Here is a 21,985-nt window from a genome sequence, read left to right as displayed (position 1 = left end):
ACCTCAGGGCTCAGCATTGGAGGACAGGGAGGGAGAGGGACACACTTTGCTACCCTGTTTCTTCAGTCATTCAGCTACCTAGGCCAGTGGTGACCAACTCTGAGGTGTCTATCCTGCCATAATTAACCCTGTAGGCCTCAAAAGACAGTGGTGCAACTTCTGAATTTCGTAGGCTGTCGGCCAATGGCAGGTCATCAACTTAAAATTGTTTTCTCCTTGAGTAGCAACTGAAATGCACAGTTGAGTGCTCAAGAATAGAATACATGGGTAAAAGCACAACAAATAAGATAACAGCGGTCTTATCCCTGCATATTTGTGAGTTGATGGCTGTTGTCTCGAACACCTGTTGCCTTGTGGCTGTGGATTAAAGTATTTACACAGATTTAGCACAGATATGAGAAAATGACAAGACCCTTAGCAGGCATAGTTTTCTGAGAAATATTTTAGGGCTTTCCTCTGTGCTGATGTGTCTTCTAAAGATGCTGAAATATATTTGTATCAATGTAATATATGTAAAATATTATGCATGGCTCAATGTTGTGGATTCGTTGAAATCTTATGTGTCCCCAAACACATAACCCAGGACTGCTAGATATCAGGAGTGTTCCCTCCAGCTTTGCAGATGCCAATCCCCCCCTTATACATTCGGGGGAAAACGGCTGACCCCAAGGCTCTCCCCAGCCTCCCGGGGCTCCCCAGCTGTTCTCCCACCAAGGGCTATAGGGTGGACTCTCATCGGTCACTGGGAGTCTCCTCTCTGGTCCCCCAAACTGTTCTTCTGCTGCACCGGACACCAGCTCTCCCTCCTGGAATCACCAGTTCCAAAGGATTCCCGAGTTGCTCCCTGTTCCAGGGCCCCCAGGTCAGCAAAGACATAGTCCCTCTCAGGTCCTCTTTTTTGTTCTCTTTTCCTTGCTCATTGTGGGTCACTCGTTTGTTGCAGAGAATGTGAATCCTACTTCACACCGCTTATAGAAAAGCTGGCCAACACTTCTCATAAATGAGCCAAAAGAACAAAAGGTTAAAAGAAAACAATTTACAAATATACAAATAAATACAAACCAAACAACATACCAAAGGAAACCAGCCTATGCATAGCACCAGTAGGGACAACGTGAGCCTCTCTATTCCCCAGCCACACCTGTATTTAATGACCTTTCAATTAGTCAGGTATGACTCGTTACCCAATCGGCTGGCTCCCCAAACAAATTGCCAACATGTGCACAAACTTAACTGATTAATACACAATTGACAATTAGCATTCAGTCCAAGGAAGAGGTCTCCTTCACAACATGCATACATTTTAAGCAAAATGTCAGTTTATTGTCCAGTCAGTCCCCTGCAAGGCTGGGGAGAGGCAGAAAGGCGCAAAAGTTAGCAGCTATGGGAAGATCTTCCCGAATAGTCCAGTCTAAGCATGCCAAAACACAATGGGACAACCTTTTCCAAACTCAGAAGTATTTACTGACATTGGGCATATGGCCTGCATACCCTTGCAGGACTCGAAACAACCCTCTGGTTTCACTGATTATATAGTGTGGTGAGTGTAGGCCAGGCACAAGTGGCCATGGTGGTTCTGTGCTTTTTACAGCAGAAATGTGCTTCAAGGTAATTGGTCAACAATGGCCTCATAAGTATGCAGTGCCAGACTTTATGGGTCGAGGAGATTTCAAGATGAACAATGGAGCCAGTGATTTATGGAAAACTTGAGTAGTTTTAGACTATTGATGTTCATGGTCTACAAATATTGAAGCAATAAAAGGTAAGCTAGCTAGATTACTTGTCTGCACAGATCTGGGATATTACGAATTATTATTATTGTGTCATTTTTCATGTTGAGTATTCTAGGATCTTGACATTGGTGTACACATTCCAAAAGCTGCTGCTCGGGAGACCAGTCCATACTCTTTGAGGGATGCTTAGTATACAGAGCTACCCCTGCTGCCACACTGCTGGATTAAACACCTGATGGTAATATTTAAAAAAAAAAAAAAAGCCAGATTTCCCCCTCTCCTGTACTTTCAGGTCAAGGATGAGACACACACACTGGACAAAACCAGACATGTGGATGCAGAATGAATAATGAACAATACATCTGTGTTCTTAAGTTAATAGCATTTGTGTTTTTGCTATTTTTCATGATAGGAAAGATGTTTACCTTTCCCATTTCCAACACAGTAAGCAACTTATACTCTTCCCATTTCTGGCATAGAGAATGTTAATGAATGATGTTTTCCTTTCCCTAATGCTAATATGACAAATATATACAATGTGTAGAGATTATATATATATATATATAATGTTGGGAAGTTGTATTGTTATTGTAAGGTCAGTAATGTGTACATATATATTTATGTATACATATATATTACCGGCACATGGTGAACTGGAAAGCAGAAAGCTCAAGCCGTAGCTTTAAATCGACTGTTAGTATAAACTGTCTCCGTTTACTTTCCTCATTTTACGCTAAAACAATTAATTTGGTGAATCCTACCAATAGGTAGAAAATTTTATTTTCTTATGGCCATGTTATTCTTTACATCATAAACTTCTGCAACATATCTAGATTATTTGAACTCCGTTTCTGTCCAAATTCAGGAAGCATTGATGGCCTGATACGATTATGTAGTTTAAATGCTCATAAAATAGCGCAACGTTTCTTATTTTTTTTTTTTTTTTACACATTAGGCCTATGCTCAAAGGTAGGATATACATTTAATTTTCCTCTTTACGCTATTACATCGATTTTACTAAACTGAATTCTGTGATAATTTAACCTTGGATTGTTCGATTAAATAAGGACGACATTCTCTGTATAATTAGGCCTAATTAGCAAATAATTCCAAAGTATTCTGGTTAATTACGTCTGAAATTGTACCGTCTTCTCATCAAATCAGAGAGTGTAAATGACATGGAGTTTAAATGAGTAAAAATCATCTTAATTTCAAAGAACAGGCTACACGTTCAGCTTTCCCTCTGTTAACTGAATACCACACTAGCTTTTAGGGCATCCGTAATAACCCATCATACGAACCAGTTCGGTGAAAACGTAGGTGATTTTTCATGAATATTACACTCCTTGATCAGCATGGAGAAAGACCGTGCATTTATCTACACGTTCTTTATAATATAAAGAAAAATATCACCACAAAATTATTTCTTGTAATAAATCAGCTTTGTGAATCTCACGATATAACAAATGTCCAGTTAAGTGTCCGTCTGTCCCAGTGGGCGAGCTTTGATTTGCGACCACAGTTCCTCTTTCCTGATGCAGTTTTGTTTAGCGTATGCCATCATAATTTTCAACGTAGTTACCCTTGACACATTGATTAATTTTGCCATTTCTGTGACGCGCTTGCATTTCGGGCATTTGACCTTTTTCAAAAACCTATCTCTCATGTTGCCTTAGAAATTCACATAGCCTAGTAAAATATTAATATTAAAACCTAAAATACGAGTCCTGTATGGGTGCCGATGTAACTATCTGAAATGTAGGCTATATGATTAAGTAGGCTATACAGACTGTGACCGACAAGCTTCATTCAAACATTCATTCAGTTGTCAAAATACAAAAAAGTCTCCACAGAAAACGTATCCTGTGGATTTTCCAATGCACGCTGTTCAGCTCGTTCAGAACTGACAAGCTCCATTCACTCGCAAACCAGAATATAAAGAACACAATACATAACATCACCTGGTTGATAGGCTACAAATGCACATTGTGCCATTCTGCCACATAGACATAGACTGGTATGGCTTACTCCCCATGTCCATGACACTGCTACACTGACTTGGTTCAGGATCATACTCACTCACACTGACTGTCTCCTAAAGAGAAAACAAAACTTAACCTGGTCTGTATCAACATTAGAAAATTATTCTTTTGCATCCTGTGTTATAACAACTTATAATAAGTTTACATCAAAATAGGTAGACTAGGGTTACTTTACATGTAAATTGGTAATTTACAGTTAATCCCTAATAGCATATGTTTAACCACAGTATCATTTTAAGACCTCACCTGAAGCCCTGAATGTCCAGCTGCTTCTCCCTCAACCTGTCCTACAGCATCTTTACTTGATTTCTGAGTTTCCTATATCTTCATCGACAAGGCAGGGTTAAACCTACCAAAAAGGCGCAAAAGGGGCACAACATCATTGATCTCCATGCCAACATACAAGTTCCTGGCCAGAGGGGAGGCAACATGTGCAGCTATCAGCAATCGTGACATCCTCCACCACCATGTCAAAGTGGGTCCATACAACAAGGCACAACTCCAATTTCTAGATGAGCTACACAATAGCATTCTTCAACAGGAATGGGAGTCAGGGCAACCAGAGCAAGCCCAATATGTTGTCATTTGGGATAACATGAGTTTCCATCAGGCTGCTCTGGTTCTTGCCTGGTTCAATGACCACCCCAGGTTCACCGTTATTTTTTTGCCAGTACATTCCCCATTTCTGAATCTGACTGAGGAATTTTTCTCAGCATGGTGGTGGAGAGTGTATGACCGGAAGCCCTACACACAGCAAAACCTCCTGGAGGCAATGGTGGACGCCTGTGGTGATGTGTCTGTGGAGTTTATCCAGGGTTGGATAAGGCAGTGTTTCTCAATCCTACTCCTGGCGGCCCTTGTGTGTGTTGTCTGTGTGTTCTGCAAAGTTTGATTGGGACCCAAAAGTTTGATGTTTGTACCGTTGAGTGTGAGTTTTTAAAATTGCGTGTGAAGATTTGAGTTGTTAAAGGAATTGTGTCTAAGCAATTGAGAAAAACCGTGATGCATCGGTTGGTCTGCTTATTCCTTCCGTAAAAAAATCCTGTAAATTGTTTGTAATAGCCTAAAATTTCACCTTGAGAGACTGATTGCTGCATGATGTCGTCAAAATGCACGCATTTCCGTTGGATCCCCGGTGATTTCGTATTATAAGTCAAGGGTATATAAGGGCGCGGTTTTAAAGTCCGGGGCTGCAAAAGAACTGTAGGTGGAGAAGTGGAAGGACCACAACTGGGGAAAAGGTAGGAGATCTCACGACGTTTTCAACACATCTTTGTGTATAATGATATCACTACGCCTTTTATGATTGAACTACAGTAAGCAGGCAAAAGAAGAAAGACCTCGTGGGAGCCCAGTGAAATGATGGAACGGCAAACTCATTATTTAAAAAATGTGCAATATATCGCCAGGGGTGTCCCCGGCTTCAGAAACTAAAATTCATACCAAGTACCTGGCTTAAGACTTGTGCTAATTAAATTCAGCGGGTGTAGTGCATGGGTGGAAGAAATAGGTGGCAGGACTTTTACTTTCTGAAGCCTGGGTTTTCCACCCCTGTATATCGCAGCAATCGAGGAATGCCTCCTTACTGTAAGAGGGAAAAGGACGAGACATTTTAAATTAGCCTGCTGTCACATATTTAGATTAAAATAACGTTCGTTTTCCACTGTTAAAACGTTAATCGCGGGTAGATCATTTTCAGAAATTTAAGATCATTTCGAAAATTAGCATCTGCACATAACGGGAAATTGCCAACATACGCATGAGGGCGTAAGCATTTTATACAAAATATAGTGACAGTGTTGACACCAATAGAAAAGAAGTGCATATTTTGCCCTTTAACGAGATTACTCTTGGAACATTTTTTTATTTTTTTGCAACCAAGAAAATCCGTTATGAAGAGACAATAAGAATAACTAAGCTTTAAAGACGTAGTCCTTGTTGTCTACACTCTGAACCACTTATATACCACTTATATATGACAAAATTTGGCTACTGGGATCATGACCGTTAAATCGAAAACATTAGACCTTATGTTACGGTACATTTGCAGCATGGCTACAAACTAGTCATGTTTTTGTTTAACTCTAGCACATTTGTTGTTCATCAATGTACGCTGTTCCTCTGAAATAAATAAACAAATGCAAAAAAATAATAATAAATGGATTTTACCATTTCAGATTTGAAATGAAAGCTAAGAAATGCGCACACGTGCATTTTGATGTAGTAAATAAAGCCAGCTCGACTGTATCTTAGGAATGTCTTACTAATATCGAACATCAGTCTTACTTCACTGCCGTACAAACGGACGTGACTGGTTAGAGACAGCGATGGGATGAAAACCTTAAGTGTTCTAAAAATGGCGCTGACCAGGCGGTCTGTTTATTTATAAATAACTGACACTGCTAGTCGAAGTCAAATGTATTGCGTAATTCGCAAGAGTAATATGCTTAAACTGTGCAGAAAAGAGTTGTAAAAATAAATTTAAATGCCTCCTAACTTTCAAGAGATTTGAATTTGATTGACCTTTTCAGTAAAACCTAATTTGTTAAGAGCTTGTTTTAAACGATATCCAGAACCAGGGTTTGGAAGCACTGCTGTATGTGGTTTGGTTCCGATATCATCCCACTTGCTCCGCAACATCTGCTCTTTGATCTGTAATTCACACTTTGTCATAATTCTTATTCATATCTGCCGCTCTTCAAACTGTAGACTGCTCTGTTCATTCTACTCCATTTCTAATCAAGACATTTCTGTTACTGACTTTACTCTCTCTTTACTAATGCTCATAACCCGGGTCTGAGGTTCGTGGCTTATTACCCTATTTTGAGTACTCTAATAATGTTTTTTTTTTTTTTTTTGTTGGCAATGGACATTTACGTGTTTCCTATTTGTATGCCACCCTCCCATGGTCACACACTTTCACTCCCTTGTCCTCTGATTAAAATAAATGTAGATCTGTTACTTTGTCAAAATGTTTGTGCATTTCCACATTTGCTTAGGCAACATTGATTTCTTTTTCTTTTCTAACATAATCTGTGCACTCCTTTTTCAGACATTCTTATTCAGTGTCTACAAATGGCCAGCCAATCAGCGAATGTGTAGAATATGACCTGCGAGCCGATTAGAATCAGAAAAGCAGGAAAAGACAAGCTGCTTTCCCGTGATTCATAATGCTTCATGTCTAAATCTTGCAAATTCAGTAACTTAGAAAATTCATGTCTATTAGGGCATCATGGAAGGCCCTTATTACAAATGGTTATGAGGTTAAATGAGGTGCATGAAGTTTGTGAAGTATTTCCAAGGATGTTGACCTCTGGGTCATTGTTTTTCCTTCTGTATGAAACCTCCAAAATAATTTGTATAGGTGTGGTAGCATGCTGCTAACCCCTAGGTAGGCTTGATGACATACCTGCCATCAATTTTACCAGGCATGTCTCTGCGCTCTGCTGTTTTTTGCTGAGAAGCTACCCTAGCTGGCTTGTACTAATGGGCATTTAATTGTGTATTTGATTGACCTTTTCAGTAAAACCTAATTTGTTAAGAGCTTGTTTTAAACGATATCCAGAACCAGGGTTTGGAAGCACTGCTGTATGTGGTTTTGTTCCGATATCATTCCGTTTGCTTTGCAACATCTGCTCTTTGATCTGTAATTTAGTGAGCTAATGGGCATTTAAGATAAGATAAGATAAGATAAGATAATCCTTTATTGTCCCACTGCGGGGAAATTTGCAGTGTTACAGCAGCATAAAGTCAAAAAAGAACAGGAAATAATAAAAATAAGTAATCAAACAACATAAATAGTAGTAAATAGAAAATAAATAAAAACAGACAGTACACAGTTAAACAGACATTAAGTAGCACTATTGCACATGACAGGTATAGACAATAAACAGTAATATTGCACATGAGTGAATTTTCAGCTTTGATGTGTTGTGGTCCTCTGGGAGCAGTGTCGATTGTCAAGACAGATTTTAAAGTCTGACAGCAGCAGGAAGGAAGGACCTGCGGTATCTCTCCTTCACACACCGCGGGTGAAGCAGCCTGTCACTGAAAGAGCTGCCCAGTGCTGTCAGAATATCCTGCAAGGGGTGGGACTTGTTCTCCAGCAGGGAAGATAGCTTAGCCATCATTCTCCTTTCTCCTACCACCTCCACTGGGTCAAGGGGGCATCCCAGGACAGAGCTGGCCTTCTTAACCAGTCTGTTAAGTCTCTTCCTGTCAGCAGTTGAAATGCTGCTGCCCCAGCAAACCGCTGCATAGAAAATGGCTGATGCCACCACAGAGTCAAAAAATCTCCTCAGGAGTGCTCCGTGCACTCCAAAAGATCTGAGTCTCCTCAGCAGATAGAGTCTGCTCATCTTGTGCCAGTGTTAACATCCTGTCCCCAGGGTAGATGTGAAAACAATGCTCCATGTGATGGAATTTTCCATCCCTTGCCATCCAGTATGTCAGCTTTATTAAAGGCTTAAAGGCCACCACTGGATCCAAGTGTATTTTTTCCCCATTCACTTCAGTGCTTGCACTGTCTTGCACTGACTCTGTAGCAGATAGAATATCTGCATCATTAACTTTAGCTAAGTAAGCTGGCTAGCTAACCTGCATGGTGAACAGAGATTATTGAACTAGCCTTGCAGGGAGCATGTATAATTCATTGTGGTTTATCGTTTCCCATTAGCAACATGGTTCCATGAAAAAACCCCACAGTGCTACTCCAAACAGTTAACAGTGGGGTGACTTTTTAATACAGTTTATGTCGTTTATAAGAATTACTGACATAGGCTTAGGAGTATCTTAGTGGTTAAGGTGTTTGCCTTGAGCTCAAGCTGAGCTCTACAGCCAAAGTTTGATCCCAGCTGTGTCATCAACCCGACATTGACCAGGAGCCTACAGTAGTGGAACAAATTGGCTTTATTCTGCCAGGTTTAGGGGTGTGTATGCTGGGTTTGCTCGTCTCAATGCTCTCAGACACCCTGCAATTCATCAGATAGCTTCATCCCACTCTTGAATTGTTAAACCAGCAACACGACAACTGTATCTCTGCTATTGTGTGTCCACAGTTCTATAACTAACAGTTGTACATATCTATAGCCTGCACTCATGTGTACTTAACTCATGTTCATTGTGCAATAGCTGTTCGTTCATATATACCTCATTCTTTCCATCCTTATTCCATGTATGTGTCCTGCACTACTGTTGTTGTTTGTTGTAACACTACTGTTGTTTGGAATTTGTTGTTGTCAACTGAATTTGTATGCAAGCACTACGAGACACACTGGAGCCAGAGTCAAATTCCTTGTATGTGTAGAAGCATGCTAGAAAAATAGGTCTGATTCTAATTCTGATATTAGGGTGCTAATGCGTACCATCTGCATATCAGTGTAATTCCTTTAGGTTAACATCAATGAGTTAAAATGAGACTATTCTACTGTCCAGCTAATGTGGGTCTCATCCTGATTCAAGCAAGTCAAGTGTATCCTGTTGCAGATAAATATGTCTTGCATGCAGTCCATATCCATGTCAAATGCACCCTCTACAGATAACAAAATACCAAGTCAATTAAAGTAGCAGCCAGCTCAATACTTTTTTGCCAATGGAATTCTTAGTTCCTCTTCTGTTTAGTATTGTAGTGTACTTGGAGTAGGACACTACTTTTTCTGGCATGGATGGGATATTTACTGTTTATGTGGATAGTGTCCCTGGCCACACAAAAATATTTGGAATCACTGCCGGTCATAAGTGGACACACTGTGTGGGTCGAGCTAGTGTTTTACTTAATCTCCTCAAAAGGGATGGTCTTGTGTTTCTGATATTTTCAAGCTTCATCCAACAGAGCAGTTGACACATCCGGGATCAAGCCATTAAGCATGTTCTGCAGACATACTCAATGTCTTGAGAAGAAGGGAGAAATGCTGCTGCAGACCAGTGATGGAAAGACTGCCATCGTTGACACCACCTTTGGCATCACATCCTTTGAGAAACATATTTCTGTCAAGACCTCCCAGGACCCTAAAACCAGTGAGTATTTTTTAAGTTTGCTGTTATGGTGCAGTTAATCTAGTCATGATTTTAAATGAAATGTCATTGCTTTGTGAAATTACAGTTGATATGGACAGTGAGCCCTGTAACTTTGCTACTCTTTGCCTCAAATCCCCAGCAGACTTAGTGAGGTGGTTTCATCTTATTCTCTATTCAAATTTCAAGTGCATTAGGGGGAGTCTTTGATTACCATAACGCTGGGCACAAAATGGAGAATGTCATATTAGTTTGGACCATTGCTAAAGAGCCACATACACAGATTGCTCAACTCAGACCTTACAGATCTGTATGGATTACAGACCCTCCACCTGATGAAGAAATGCATTGTGGGCTGCTGTTAAACAGGTAGCTAGTGTCTTAAATCCCTGTCAGATCTCCAAATTACCATCAAGAACACCCTCATGTTGGTATAGAATTTCTACTGTTGTATCACTGTCAGCAAACAGCAAAACCACACTGCCATCTCATACTGTTTTGGTGAACTCATTTTGCTTGAGAACTGTTCAAGTTTATTGATTTTTGCCTGGTGCCACAAAACAGTAAATAATGTCTCCTTTTTTAAAGGAATGAAGTGTTTAAAATGAAATTAACATCTTTTCTACCCAGCGTAAACTGAATAATGCAATTGCTGTGTAGAATTCTTACAGATTTATTGTTCACTTAGGTAATTACTAAATTGACATTGTAGTTATTGGCAACATTCCAGGGGCTGCTTACAGAGAAAAGGTCAGCCTAAATTTCATTAATGAACTGCCTTACCAAGCCATCTTTCTATCATAAAGATGTTGACAAGGGGTACTGTCAATGCAAGCTGAACTTATTTCATTGTAATGGTGGGTGGGAAGAAAGTTGTCACAGGGTATTATACTTGTCATGGTTTCCTCTCTCTCTTCCATTTTAGTGACTGTATATGAGCACCTGGCGTCAGATCATTGTGTCCACATGGCTTTCTGTTTCAAAGACGGCAACGAAATGTATTTTCCCTTTGTTTCGGATAAAGAAGTCAAGGTATCTGCTTTGCGTTTGTCTTGCTTTGGTCAAGCATGACCTGAGCTGGTGCATTCAAACAATTGAATGAGTTCCACTAAGATAACATTGGTACAATAAGTAACATTGGTGCCATGGTGAAGTGACATTTCACACTGTTGCTTCTTTAATGTGTAAGCATTTCCAGGTATTTTGTATGTTTGACTGTAGGGCAGTTTTGTATGTATAATCTCTGTCAGACCTCCAAGCAGCCATCATTAACACCATCCTGTTTTTTGACTTGTGCTGTAGTACTACCACAAAGGAAAATGTGCTGGCATCTCATGGCATTTTGTCAAAATCAGATACTTTCTGTACAAGGTCCTTCTTTTACCAACACCCATGTTTTAACATTTAAACCAGTGACTGAATAATGTCATGCATAATGTTACAAGTGGGCACAGTAACAAAACTGTAAACATAGTGTTTTTCAGATAATCATGTTCTTGCTTGAATTTCTCTCATCTTAATCTCTCTTCACATCCTTACAGCTGCAGAAAGTGGAACAGAAGAAGTGTTACCATGATGACAAGAGATTTCTTTTTAAATGGGGAGAGATGAATGGAGCTTTTAAGAGCCTGGAGTCTGTGGCCAAACCTAAAACGTACCTTAGTATCACAGAGGAGAAGCTTACCATTGACACACAAAGACAGTGCTTTTTTGGACTGAAAGTGTCAGGGCACAGGCGCAGACTCAAACGCAGACCAGGCTTTATTGACATTGCAGAGCAGGTTCGTAATGGCAGAACAGGCAGGGTCAAGCAGGGGTCAAAAATAGGAACAGGCTGGGTCAAACCGGGCAGGCAGGCAGATCAGGCAACCAAGGCAGGGTGGCAGGCAGGGACGAAGTCAGAAGTCAGGCAGAAGTCAGCAGGGGATCAACAACACGAGTAATCAGGTGGGCACACAACAGAGGGGGGGAAAAACTGAGACAAACTGGCAACAAGACAGAGACAAGCAGGGTTTATAAAGGGCTGGGTTGACAAGGAGACAGATGGAGACGATCAGGAAATCAGGTGGGCGGGGACGGGGCGGAGAGCGGGGCAGGGTAGGAAGACATGGGAACTGTAAACAAAAGCAATGGACAACACTGACAGACAGGGAGAAACACAAAAACAACAGATAGGGGGCCAAAATACTGACATGCAGAGTATATTGGAAAATAACTCTGTTCAAGTCATTGGTACCATTTCTTTCATACATGTGTACAGCTGGCCTTAACAGTTACAGGATATACTCTTCTTCCGACAGTCAGTCTTTTTTAACTTTTAACTCTTATAAGCATTACATTACATTATTGGCATTTAGCAGACGGTCTTATCCTGAGCGACTTACATTGGTTTTTTACAATGTTATGAATTTATACAGGTGGATATTTACTGAGGCAATTGTGGGTTAAGTACCTCGCCCAATGGTACAACCAGCAACCTTTTGGTGACGAGTCCTGCTCCTTAACCACTATGCTACACTGCCACCGTGTTAACTAGTTAGTTAACGTTTTTTTAATGTTTCAAACAGCACTCTGGTAATCTGTAGTTACTGAAACTTACTTATATATACTTACTTACTTACACTTGTGGTGATATATATTTATCAAGTCTTTCCATTAAGACCTTCTTTCCAATTGCTGACAAGTCCATGTGTTATACCGTATATACTAACATTTGCCAAAAAGCAACATTCCTTAAACCAGACAAACCATTCTCATGCAGTTGTTTTAAAGCAGTACCCTCTTGGGCCAGTATTCCTAGTATTCATCTCTTTATCTGAAAGGTGCTGGAAGTGTTAAGTTCCTGGAAATTACTCATTATCCTATTCATTTTTATGTAAGCACATTAAAAAGTACTAATATTGAAAACCTTGGGGCAGACAAGGCCTTTAATGAATATGGTACCACAGCACTATGTAGAGGGCTCTCTTCTTCATAGGAAGATTTCAATATCAGCATCTCAGTCGATCACTTTGTACTAAGGATATAGTAGTCTGAAGTGCAGACCAATAGCATTACTTAATGTGAATAAAGGTATGTATTGCATTTTACTCATATAGTGAAAATGTGAAATATAGGCTATGCAATTGCAGAAACATAATGTGACATGTACATCGTGGATCTTCAGTAACTTCGCCTGTGTTCTTCAAAGGTGAAGTGTGATACACAGTAGTTCTGGTCTCAGGATGAAATGTATGTTTTGAAGTTTTTTTTGCTTTTTTACTTGTTTAAATAAACTGGAAATCATCGAAAAAAATGTATTCCTTTTGTATGAAAGCTTAAGCTCTTATGTATGTTATGGATAACGTTGTTGTTTTATTAATAAAGATATATATTGAAATTTATAGGCTACAAAAGCATGGATAGAATGTGTGGGTAATTTAACATTCTTAGAGCCAAAGCTTTTTTTTATGACCGTAAAATTTAAGCATTCAGCAATGAACTGTTTCAGTTTGTAAATGATTAGGATAAAGATGGCTAGTATGTAGAGGTGAATTAGACTGGCTTGCACAAAGTTTATCTGGGTCCGTATTCATCAGATTAGGCAACAAGTCGGACAGGCTCCAAAATTCTTAAAATGATGTAAATTTGGTCCTACTATCACTCCTAAGAGTAAATGCGATTTATTAAGACTTATTTAGACGTAAAGGAACTCCTATCTCGGCAAATATTTAGTAGTCATCCAGCCAGGTGGCTACATGCGCTCGCGCAATTTTCAGAAGAGCAAATATGTTTTGAATAACAAGGCGCTATTCAAAAGATATCCGCCAGGAAAGACGGGTTTTTGTCCCCGACCTCATCAGAGACGTTATCACTCGAACGTCACTGCTTTAAAAGTCATTTAAAACTTTTCTTGGTTACAGAGAAAAGTTTTTATTCGAAATCAGTTTCTTCGACTTCTGACTTCGAAGTCACAAAAATCGTCTCCCCGTGTCAAAATACCAACAGCACCTCCTACCGCAATTGAAAATTACTGTACGGAGGTCCGACATCCCCAAGCCTCTGATTGATGTCCATTGTAAACGGTTGTTACCGCAGCGACTCGTGAATCCTGGCTTTTAACATTAGGGTGAATGGCAGTAAGGGAGGACCAGAGGCATGCAGAGAGAACCTCCCTTTGGGCGGGTCTAGAGGCTCTGGATTTTGTGCGTAACATCAGTAAACCAATCAGCGGAGCTTACTGCGCTGGTGAATAGCCAATCAGAGTTTAGAGGGAGGGGTGTTATCAATGATATCCTGCAAGAATCTTGTTTGGTGTCATTAGTCATACAGCATGGATAGGAGTTGTCGTGTTTAGTCGAGAAGTATTTTCTTTTGGACGCTAGCTTTGTTGATTGCTAATAAAGATACAATGGAAACAGCGGATGTTGTCCATGTTTCAGTAAATACACAATTTCACTCGCTGGACTACAGTGAGAAGGTTGAGGTCGAAGCAGCAGGGAGACCAGTTCCGAAAATCGAGATTACCAAACCAAATGGTAAGGTCAGTGTGTTAAACACCACATGGTATGAGAAATACCCATGGCTCACTGGCAGCCTAACGAACAACCGTCCTGACCTTGCCTGCTAATAGGGAAATCTCAAACATGGTCTGTTGAGTGGTATAAAGAATGTGGATAGGGCAACAAAACGCCACGATAAATGTAAAGACCACGTTGGTGCTGCAGTTCGATTGAAATTGCTGGGCAGGATGCCAATCGATCAAGTTGTGGATGAGGGTGTACGGTTGCAAACGCACAATGCAAAAGTGCGTCGTAATAGGGATACTCTGAAGCGCCTGGCTGATCCCAGTGCTTATCTGGGCATGCAAGAGTTGGCATTCCGGGGGCATATCGAAGGGGCCAGTTCAGACAACATGGTAAACTATAGAGAGCTAGCGGAGGTGATTGCACGATATGACGATTTACTTGCAGAGCATTTGCAATCTTCATCGGTGTTTACTGGCATGTCTAAAACCACCCAAAATGATTTGATTTCAGCAATAGCCACCTCAATTAAAAGCGAAATCAAGCAGGAATGAGACGCGGCTCCATTGGTGTCATCTTCAAATTCATTTGTATAGTATATGGTCATGTGAAGGACAGAACACAACTGTCATTCCCACTAGCCGCCCAGGCTAGTGGGAATGAATGTTCTGTGGTCAGATCACCCCTTGAAAATATAAGAACTGCTTACACAGCACAACATTGCAACTATATCCCAAAAAGACACCAATTAGAATGCTAGCAATTTATTAGTGGTTACTGTGCTGTTGTTGTATTTTGTATGTCTTTTAGGTAGTTAGCTCACTAGCTGTAGACCAAAACTCCTTACTGCTGCTGTAAATATGTCTGGGTTTTACATGCCTTCATATGCCCTCACTAACCCCCCCCCCCCCCTTCATGTCGGTGTTTTCAGATTAATTATCATTTTAATTATCTAACCCCCGAACCATAGGAATTTAGTTCTGAGTGGATATTTTTTATATAGTTTTCCTGAAAAAAAGTTTTTATGAAATATGTCTAAAGATATTGCATAAAATAATAATATTAACTGTCTTCTCCCAAAACCATGACAAGTCTTTTTAGAACGGTGCTGTCCACATGTGGCGTTCCCCAGTACTGCAACGGAAATAAATTAAAAACTCAATGGTTCAAAGAAGCACAAAATAAAAACGTATGAAATAACACAGACTCGATATCATACTTTGAAAGCTTCCACTCCTTCTGATAAACTTGTTGTGGAAAAATGTGAATTTACTTTATTGGAAAGATAGGTTTGTCCAAGGTGCACTGTGTTATTATGTAAATCAGTGTTATTATAAAGGCACCATAGTTCATCATTAAGCAGTCCTAAATTTCTGCTGTGTTTTACTGTATATCAGTACACAGTATTGTTCAATGTGGAGTCCGTATGTCCACATTATTAATTTTTATTTCATCATCAATAAATTTGGCTATATCAAAGTAAATGTTTGCGTAGAGAATGAGAGTCAGTGGTCTTCTGAATAAGTAGCCCAGAATAACGAAATCTTTTATAGAACCTATTCATTTATAGAGAATTCAATTCTTTCTGATGGTCATATCTTGTTTGACAAAGTAGTAATAGCAAAATATAAGTCAAGCTCCTGTTGCATTTGTTAAATCAAGCAGGTAAGTAGAGTCAGGTAGGTAAATAATTGGGTACCAAGTTAACCAATCAAAGGTCAGGAAGAGTTTGGGCGGCAATGTCATAAATAGAGTAATAAACCTGGTTAGTTCGGTTTTAGACACGCGTGTGAAAGCAAAACACACCATGCTGAGATTCAGGGAGACCTCAGAGGACCTCTGTAAGTGAGTAGTGAGTGCACATCAGTCTGGGGAAGAAAAGCATATTGAAAATACTTGGGCTCCATCAGACCACTGTGAGACATTTACATTTATTCATTTGGCAGACGCTTTTATCCAAAGCGACTTACATAGGTTACAGTTCTTTACAATGTTATCCATTTATACAGCTGAGGCAATTGTGGGTTAAGTACCTTGCCCAAGGGTACAGCAGCAGTGTCCCAACGGGGATCGAACCGGCAACCTTTCGGTTACGAGTCCTGCTAGACAAATAACACAGACATGGAGAGCCTTTAACATGATGGTGACTCTGCCTAGAAGTGGACTAGAAGAAGTGCCTTCTTAAATGTCACAAGGAGCTACAAAAAATTAGTTGAAGTTGCTGCATCTGATGTCATTGTGCGTCCATCAACACTAAGAAGAACATTGAATATAACTGGCAAGGGTAACCAGGAAGAAGCCTCTGCAGTCTAAAAAGAACCAAGGTGTATGGGATTGCATTCATCTTGCCTCAGTGCTCAGTTCATAAGCTGTCACAATGAGATGAGCCTAGCAGACAGAAAAAAATAGCATGATTATGTTCATTGTTCCAAAAAGATGCTAGACTGTGTGTTTTGAGGTCAGTCATCTGAGATGATCTTGGGGACAGCAGGATGGGGCAGTAGTAAGGAGCAAAGTTCATAACTGAACGGTTGCTGGTATGATTCCCTGCTGGGACGCTACTGTTGTACCCTTGGGCAAAGTCCTTATCCCACAAATGCCTCAGTAAATATCCAGATGTAATGTAATGTAAGTGATCTATAAGCTGACACAGTCTTAAGGCAAGGCCAGCCAGCTTGTTGCACATACACCACTTTCTTAGTTATTTTGTTACTGGTGATCAGTGGAGCATAGAGCTGTTGAACTTGTTGCCGTGAAGTATAGCACAAGTAGGGGTTTTTTTGGCTGAGAAACAAGTGGGTGTTAATGCATTCCAAGTCCCACAAACTACTGGTTATGGTCATGCTATCTGATAGTGATTCATAGGTTGGAATAATTGTTCCATTTCTGCATAGATTCCACTCATATTCACCTTTGCATGGCCTGATTTCCATTGAAGTAATAAAGGGCAGACAATATGGTCTGAGTACTGTGACATAAGGAAAATGACCTGAGTGACACTGAATTGCAATAATAATAATAATTACATTGATGGTTTGGCTCTGTTTGTGTGTATTCTTCTAATCACGTCTGTCATAAAGTTGTTAGCAAGTTGAAAGCAGTACTGGCTCTCCTTGTGTGTGAGAATGTGTGTGTGTTGGGGTTAGGAATCAATACTGTATGTGATCAAACGAGTCTGTAACCTCCTAACCACAAATTTATTTTTAAAACAAATAGCAAATGCGGACACTGCCACACAAAAATCAGATTACCTTCGTAAGTGCAAAATTGTATTTTCCTTGTGTGTCAATTTTGTATATATCTGCATAATCTCACTGCACATCCTCTGCACTCTGCTTCATTGCTCTAATGCATGGAAGGAGGGTGTGTGTGTGTGTGTGCGTGTGAGCGCGCGCACGGGCATTTGGGCACTGCTGTGCACATTCCCGGCACATGGCAACACTTGCTAAATATAGCCCAGCAACCCACAGCACGCTGAGATCAAGGCTTCTTCCTGTGAGTAAGGGATCCCTTCACCATATAGCGCTCCCTGTCTGCCCCCTCCACACTCTCTTTCTCGTCCTCTCCTCCATTTCTCTGCATTATTGGCTGGTTCAGTTCACTCTCTCTCTGACACCAGGGAACTCTGCTGCTAGGGTTGGGATTGGTGAGCTTGTTGCTATGGGCAGCAGTGGATTTATTAAGTCAAGTATTAGGGAAGCTAAACAGGAGACACAGCAGGGGTCTGTTTGTGGCCTTTTCCTCTCTCCTCTATCACCGTTTCTATGTTTATATATCTTGGTTCGTGCATTGACTGGACCAAAGATGCTCAGTCCGTACAGTAAGGTTACCTACATTCATTTGACTGAATATGCATCTTCTTGCAAAGATTTAAGCTCTTTTACACAAACACGTTTAAATTTTATACATTGTTATCTTGTTATAAGTGACACATAAACTGCACTATTTTTCTTATTTCTTTTTATGCAATTCATGCCATTTGTGTGTCACAAATCTCCACGGACCATTGATTATTTCAAATGTATTCCTCTAGTCCAGGATATTGAAAATATATGTGCACCTTGTATATTCTATCCCAGCAGAATATCCACTTATATTTGCATTACACCCATTATGACTAATGTCTCTGTACAAATGTTTGTGTACTAGATCCAGTGTTATTTTACATTTACTTACGTTACACAAGGTACTGTCTAGATCAGTCATCTTAACAGCATGAGTTTCAGAATTTTCAAGCCCGTTACCTCTTTAATGAGCTAATACATATTCTGTTACCCACATCTTGTTAAAATTTAGTCCAACTTATGTTCAGACATGGATAGATATTTTTTTTAATTTGTCAGAATAACAGCTTGTACACCAGTGAATTGCTGTGTTAAATCTATCACGAATGTTTACAGATAAGGTCTACCATATATTTTGATCATGTTTCTTGTGACGTAGCTTGACCCCTCTCATGACATTAAAATTTGTCTAGGTTCATTGCCTATTTACTGAGGGAATTATAGGTTAAGTACCTTAGGTACCACAGCAGTCCACCAGTGGGGAATAAACCCAGCTACCTTTCAGTTACAAGTCCTGCTCCTTGTCACTAAGCTACACTGAACCCCTGATGCCAGTGAAGCAGTTCTACAGTTCCCACTTACTCAAGATATAAAGGCACACAATTATTTCTTGCATAAGAGCATTAATAATCTGTGAGAAAATAAATCTGAGCATCTTGACATCAAGGTCTTAGAAGCTACAGAGATGGAGAAACAGTAGGAGGTTTAACAAAGAGCAGACGCCCATATCAATTCAACAAATGAAACATCATGAACACGGATCTACAGCCTTCATTTTTTCTAAAATTTACTTACCATAAAGTTTATGTCGTGCTGCAAAATTGCATTGATAAAATGAACAAGGCAATGAAAACAATGAAAACTTTCTAATATTTATAATATTCATATTGCAAAACAATACTTCAATTTCTCCTGGCTGAGTCATTTGTTTAACAAGCATCCGAGAATAATGCAGCTCTCAAGGAGAGCATACATACATATGTCCCTACACATATGTAATTCTTAAATTCATAGGATGTGAGTTAATATCTCAGATTATTTATATGGCTACAAAAGAGAACACAAAGTTTCTTCAGCTGACTTCCTAAGCCTTTAACTAGGTTATTTTGAAACCTTCAGTGTGCCCAGTGTTTTAACTGCAAAACATCGCTTGAGCCAATAAGTGCAGATGTTTGTGTTATGCTGTTGTTTAAGGTCATCAAGTTATCCATATACATGGATATATCTCTCTGCTTCACGAAGAAGTAACCACTGTGATTCTATCAGACTTAGGTTGGAAGGGGGTGCTGATTGTAAGAGTTAGGATTGCCATGATGACACCTGAATCTCCAGGGGTCATCACCATGGTTTCCTTGCTCTTTCAATGATGACTGACAATGTCCTGTCCCCCTAACGTCAGCCAGGAGCCCAGCACCACAGCACACTCCCAGGGCCCAGGGCCCTGAGGCAGACAGGGATATGAGACTGTGTGGATCGTGGCGTTATCACAGCAGGATGTCAGGAGCATGCAAAATAATCCCCACTTTATCTGGCAAGATGCCCAGCATGGTATTACGTGCCCTTGAGCTGTCCCCTCTGCCAGCTCCTGCAGCACCCAACTGAAGACTAGAAGGAGGTCAGTGAGGCTGCCTGAGAGGAAGGGGGTGCCCGCATCACTGCAGTCCTGTCAAATGATCAAAAATAAAAAGCTATGCCCATTAATGCTCCAGGAGTGTGCCTCACAGTGATGCAATCTTCAGTAAAACTGGTGGCACTGACATTGACAACAGTGACACAGCCCTCTGGAACAGTGTGATAAAACCGTAAATGTTGAAATAAATGCCCCGAGGCCCTTTAGTGTGCTTACGTTCTGACTGATGCCCGGTGTCTCCACTGGCATCAGGCATTGTGTCTCCATGGGAACCAAGACAGCTCAACTGTACATTTGAAGAACACTTTTTCCAGAAGACTTTACAGGCTCTCGGACTGAAAAAAAAACATATCTGTATAGGAAAGCTAACTTGAGTACTCATTGAGTATACTGTACTTGAGAAGACATGAGATCACATTCAAATTTCAAAGACCGGTTCTAATAATGTTTTCATTTTATGTGATTTCCAGTAGTGTTGCCAAAAAGGTGTTATGTTTACTATCAGAATCAGCCAGAACTATTTCCACAGACTAATAACGGGGAGTTTCAATTTTTTTTTTATCAATTCAATAAAGACGGGAATAACAATATGTTGGGTGAACATCATTACAAATTCCCACCAACAAACACTACATTCTAAGCAACTTGATCCAGACACAAAGCTACTGTAGCAGCATTACATTCGCTAACTAGCTATCCAACAAGTTATTAACAATCATTTAATAGCTTCTGTATTTTTCTTTTGTATGTGGCTGACCTATATTGTCCTATATGCTGTATATATGTTGGCTAGCAACAACTCCCTCCTTCCTGTTAGCTAGCTCTAATAAACCATTGGTTTTATCACCTTGGTAGTTAGCTTCAAAACTGTAATGAATCAATTTAATATCAATCTTTCATATCTCATAGTGCTACAGGCATCATGTGTCTGTCATTTACAACAACCTGTGGATTATCAGTGAAAGATTTCAGATGGCCATCTAAGCTGCTTTATATCTAGTTCATAACAAATTTCTATTCATCAATGCATAGTACTTTTTAATGATACACCAAACTCATTTAACTAACACTGTCTATGTGCCGATTTCTGAAAACAAAAGACAGGCCATCTTGATTCTCAGTGGAGGAAAAGCTCCTATTTTTGGAGAATCTGTCCAACTTGTGATAGACTGAGCACTGAAGTAAACTTCTCTGCACTGGGTATGCATCCCGATTCCTCTAAGTATATGGCATTAATTAATAACTTATTCACCTACCTCATAGTTTAAACTTAAAAGGATTGATGCCGAAAAGTATTTTTTGTAAAAGGTTTTTTTTTAGTAAACTACATATTTATATTTGATAATCAAGCACTTAAGCATAAATTCTGTCATTTAGATAGTCAAATGTTACCCCTTTTACGACTTTTACAGCAGATTGTGTGGCAAAGTGCAGTTTAAACAGTTGTAACTACTTTGATGAGTGGTACATTACATAGTATATATATGACAGAAAATATATTTCATCACACACAATTGTAATAATATACCTGCAAAAAAGTTCTGTAGTAAAACCTTTCAACAGAAGCAAACTGCAACCAAGCAATCTTTCTTTGCACAGCTTTATTCAGCACTGCTTCTGCCCACCAGCAGCTGGTTTTCACAAATGATTTCTCCAGATATGAATAAGAAAGTCTCTGGTTGTCTCAGATGAAGTGTAGCCATTCCTGTAACTGGATCCACCCTGTCCCTTGAAAGAGATCTGCCCACAGGGTTTCCCTCCCTCCCCACCCCCCTTGTGAAGGGAGACTGACTTAATAGTACAGTGCACTCCGTTTATTTGAACTAGCGGCATAAGGATCGCCCCACATAGTCATCGGACACAGGGACGGAATCATTCCTATAATAATAATAAAAATAATAATAATAATAAAAACAATATGCTTGCAAGAATCAAGCAAACCATTCAAGACCATTTTGGAATACAACTAGGAAATTGGGTATTCTGGTATACACCTTGA

At 39.9% G+C, this 21,985-nt stretch overlaps 1 protein-coding gene across 1 annotated transcript; it reads left to right on the top strand.

Moving 5' to 3' along the window:
• Positions 1 to 4,975: 4,975 nt before the first annotated feature.
• On the top strand, positions 4,976 to 19,801 carry LOC118776117. Its single transcript, XM_036526211.1, has 5 exons — positions 4,976 to 5,016; positions 9,592 to 9,790; positions 10,713 to 10,819; positions 11,329 to 11,639; positions 19,756 to 19,801. Exons 2-5 carry the CDS (start codon positions 9,640 to 9,642, stop codon positions 19,799 to 19,801), a joined length of 615 nt encoding a protein of 204 aa, XP_036382104.1. The 5' UTR covers positions 4,976 to 5,016; positions 9,592 to 9,639.
• Positions 19,802 to 21,985: the final 2,184 nt, after the last annotated feature.

This window comes from Megalops cyprinoides, chromosome 4, assembly GCF_013368585.1.
Source record: "Megalops cyprinoides isolate fMegCyp1 chromosome 4, fMegCyp1.pri, whole genome shotgun sequence".
Lineage (NCBI taxonomy): Eukaryota > Metazoa > Chordata > Actinopteri > Elopiformes > Megalopidae > Megalops > Megalops cyprinoides.
The sequence above is the reverse complement of the archived record's forward strand: the minus strand, read 5'-3'. Positions and strand labels throughout refer to the sequence as shown.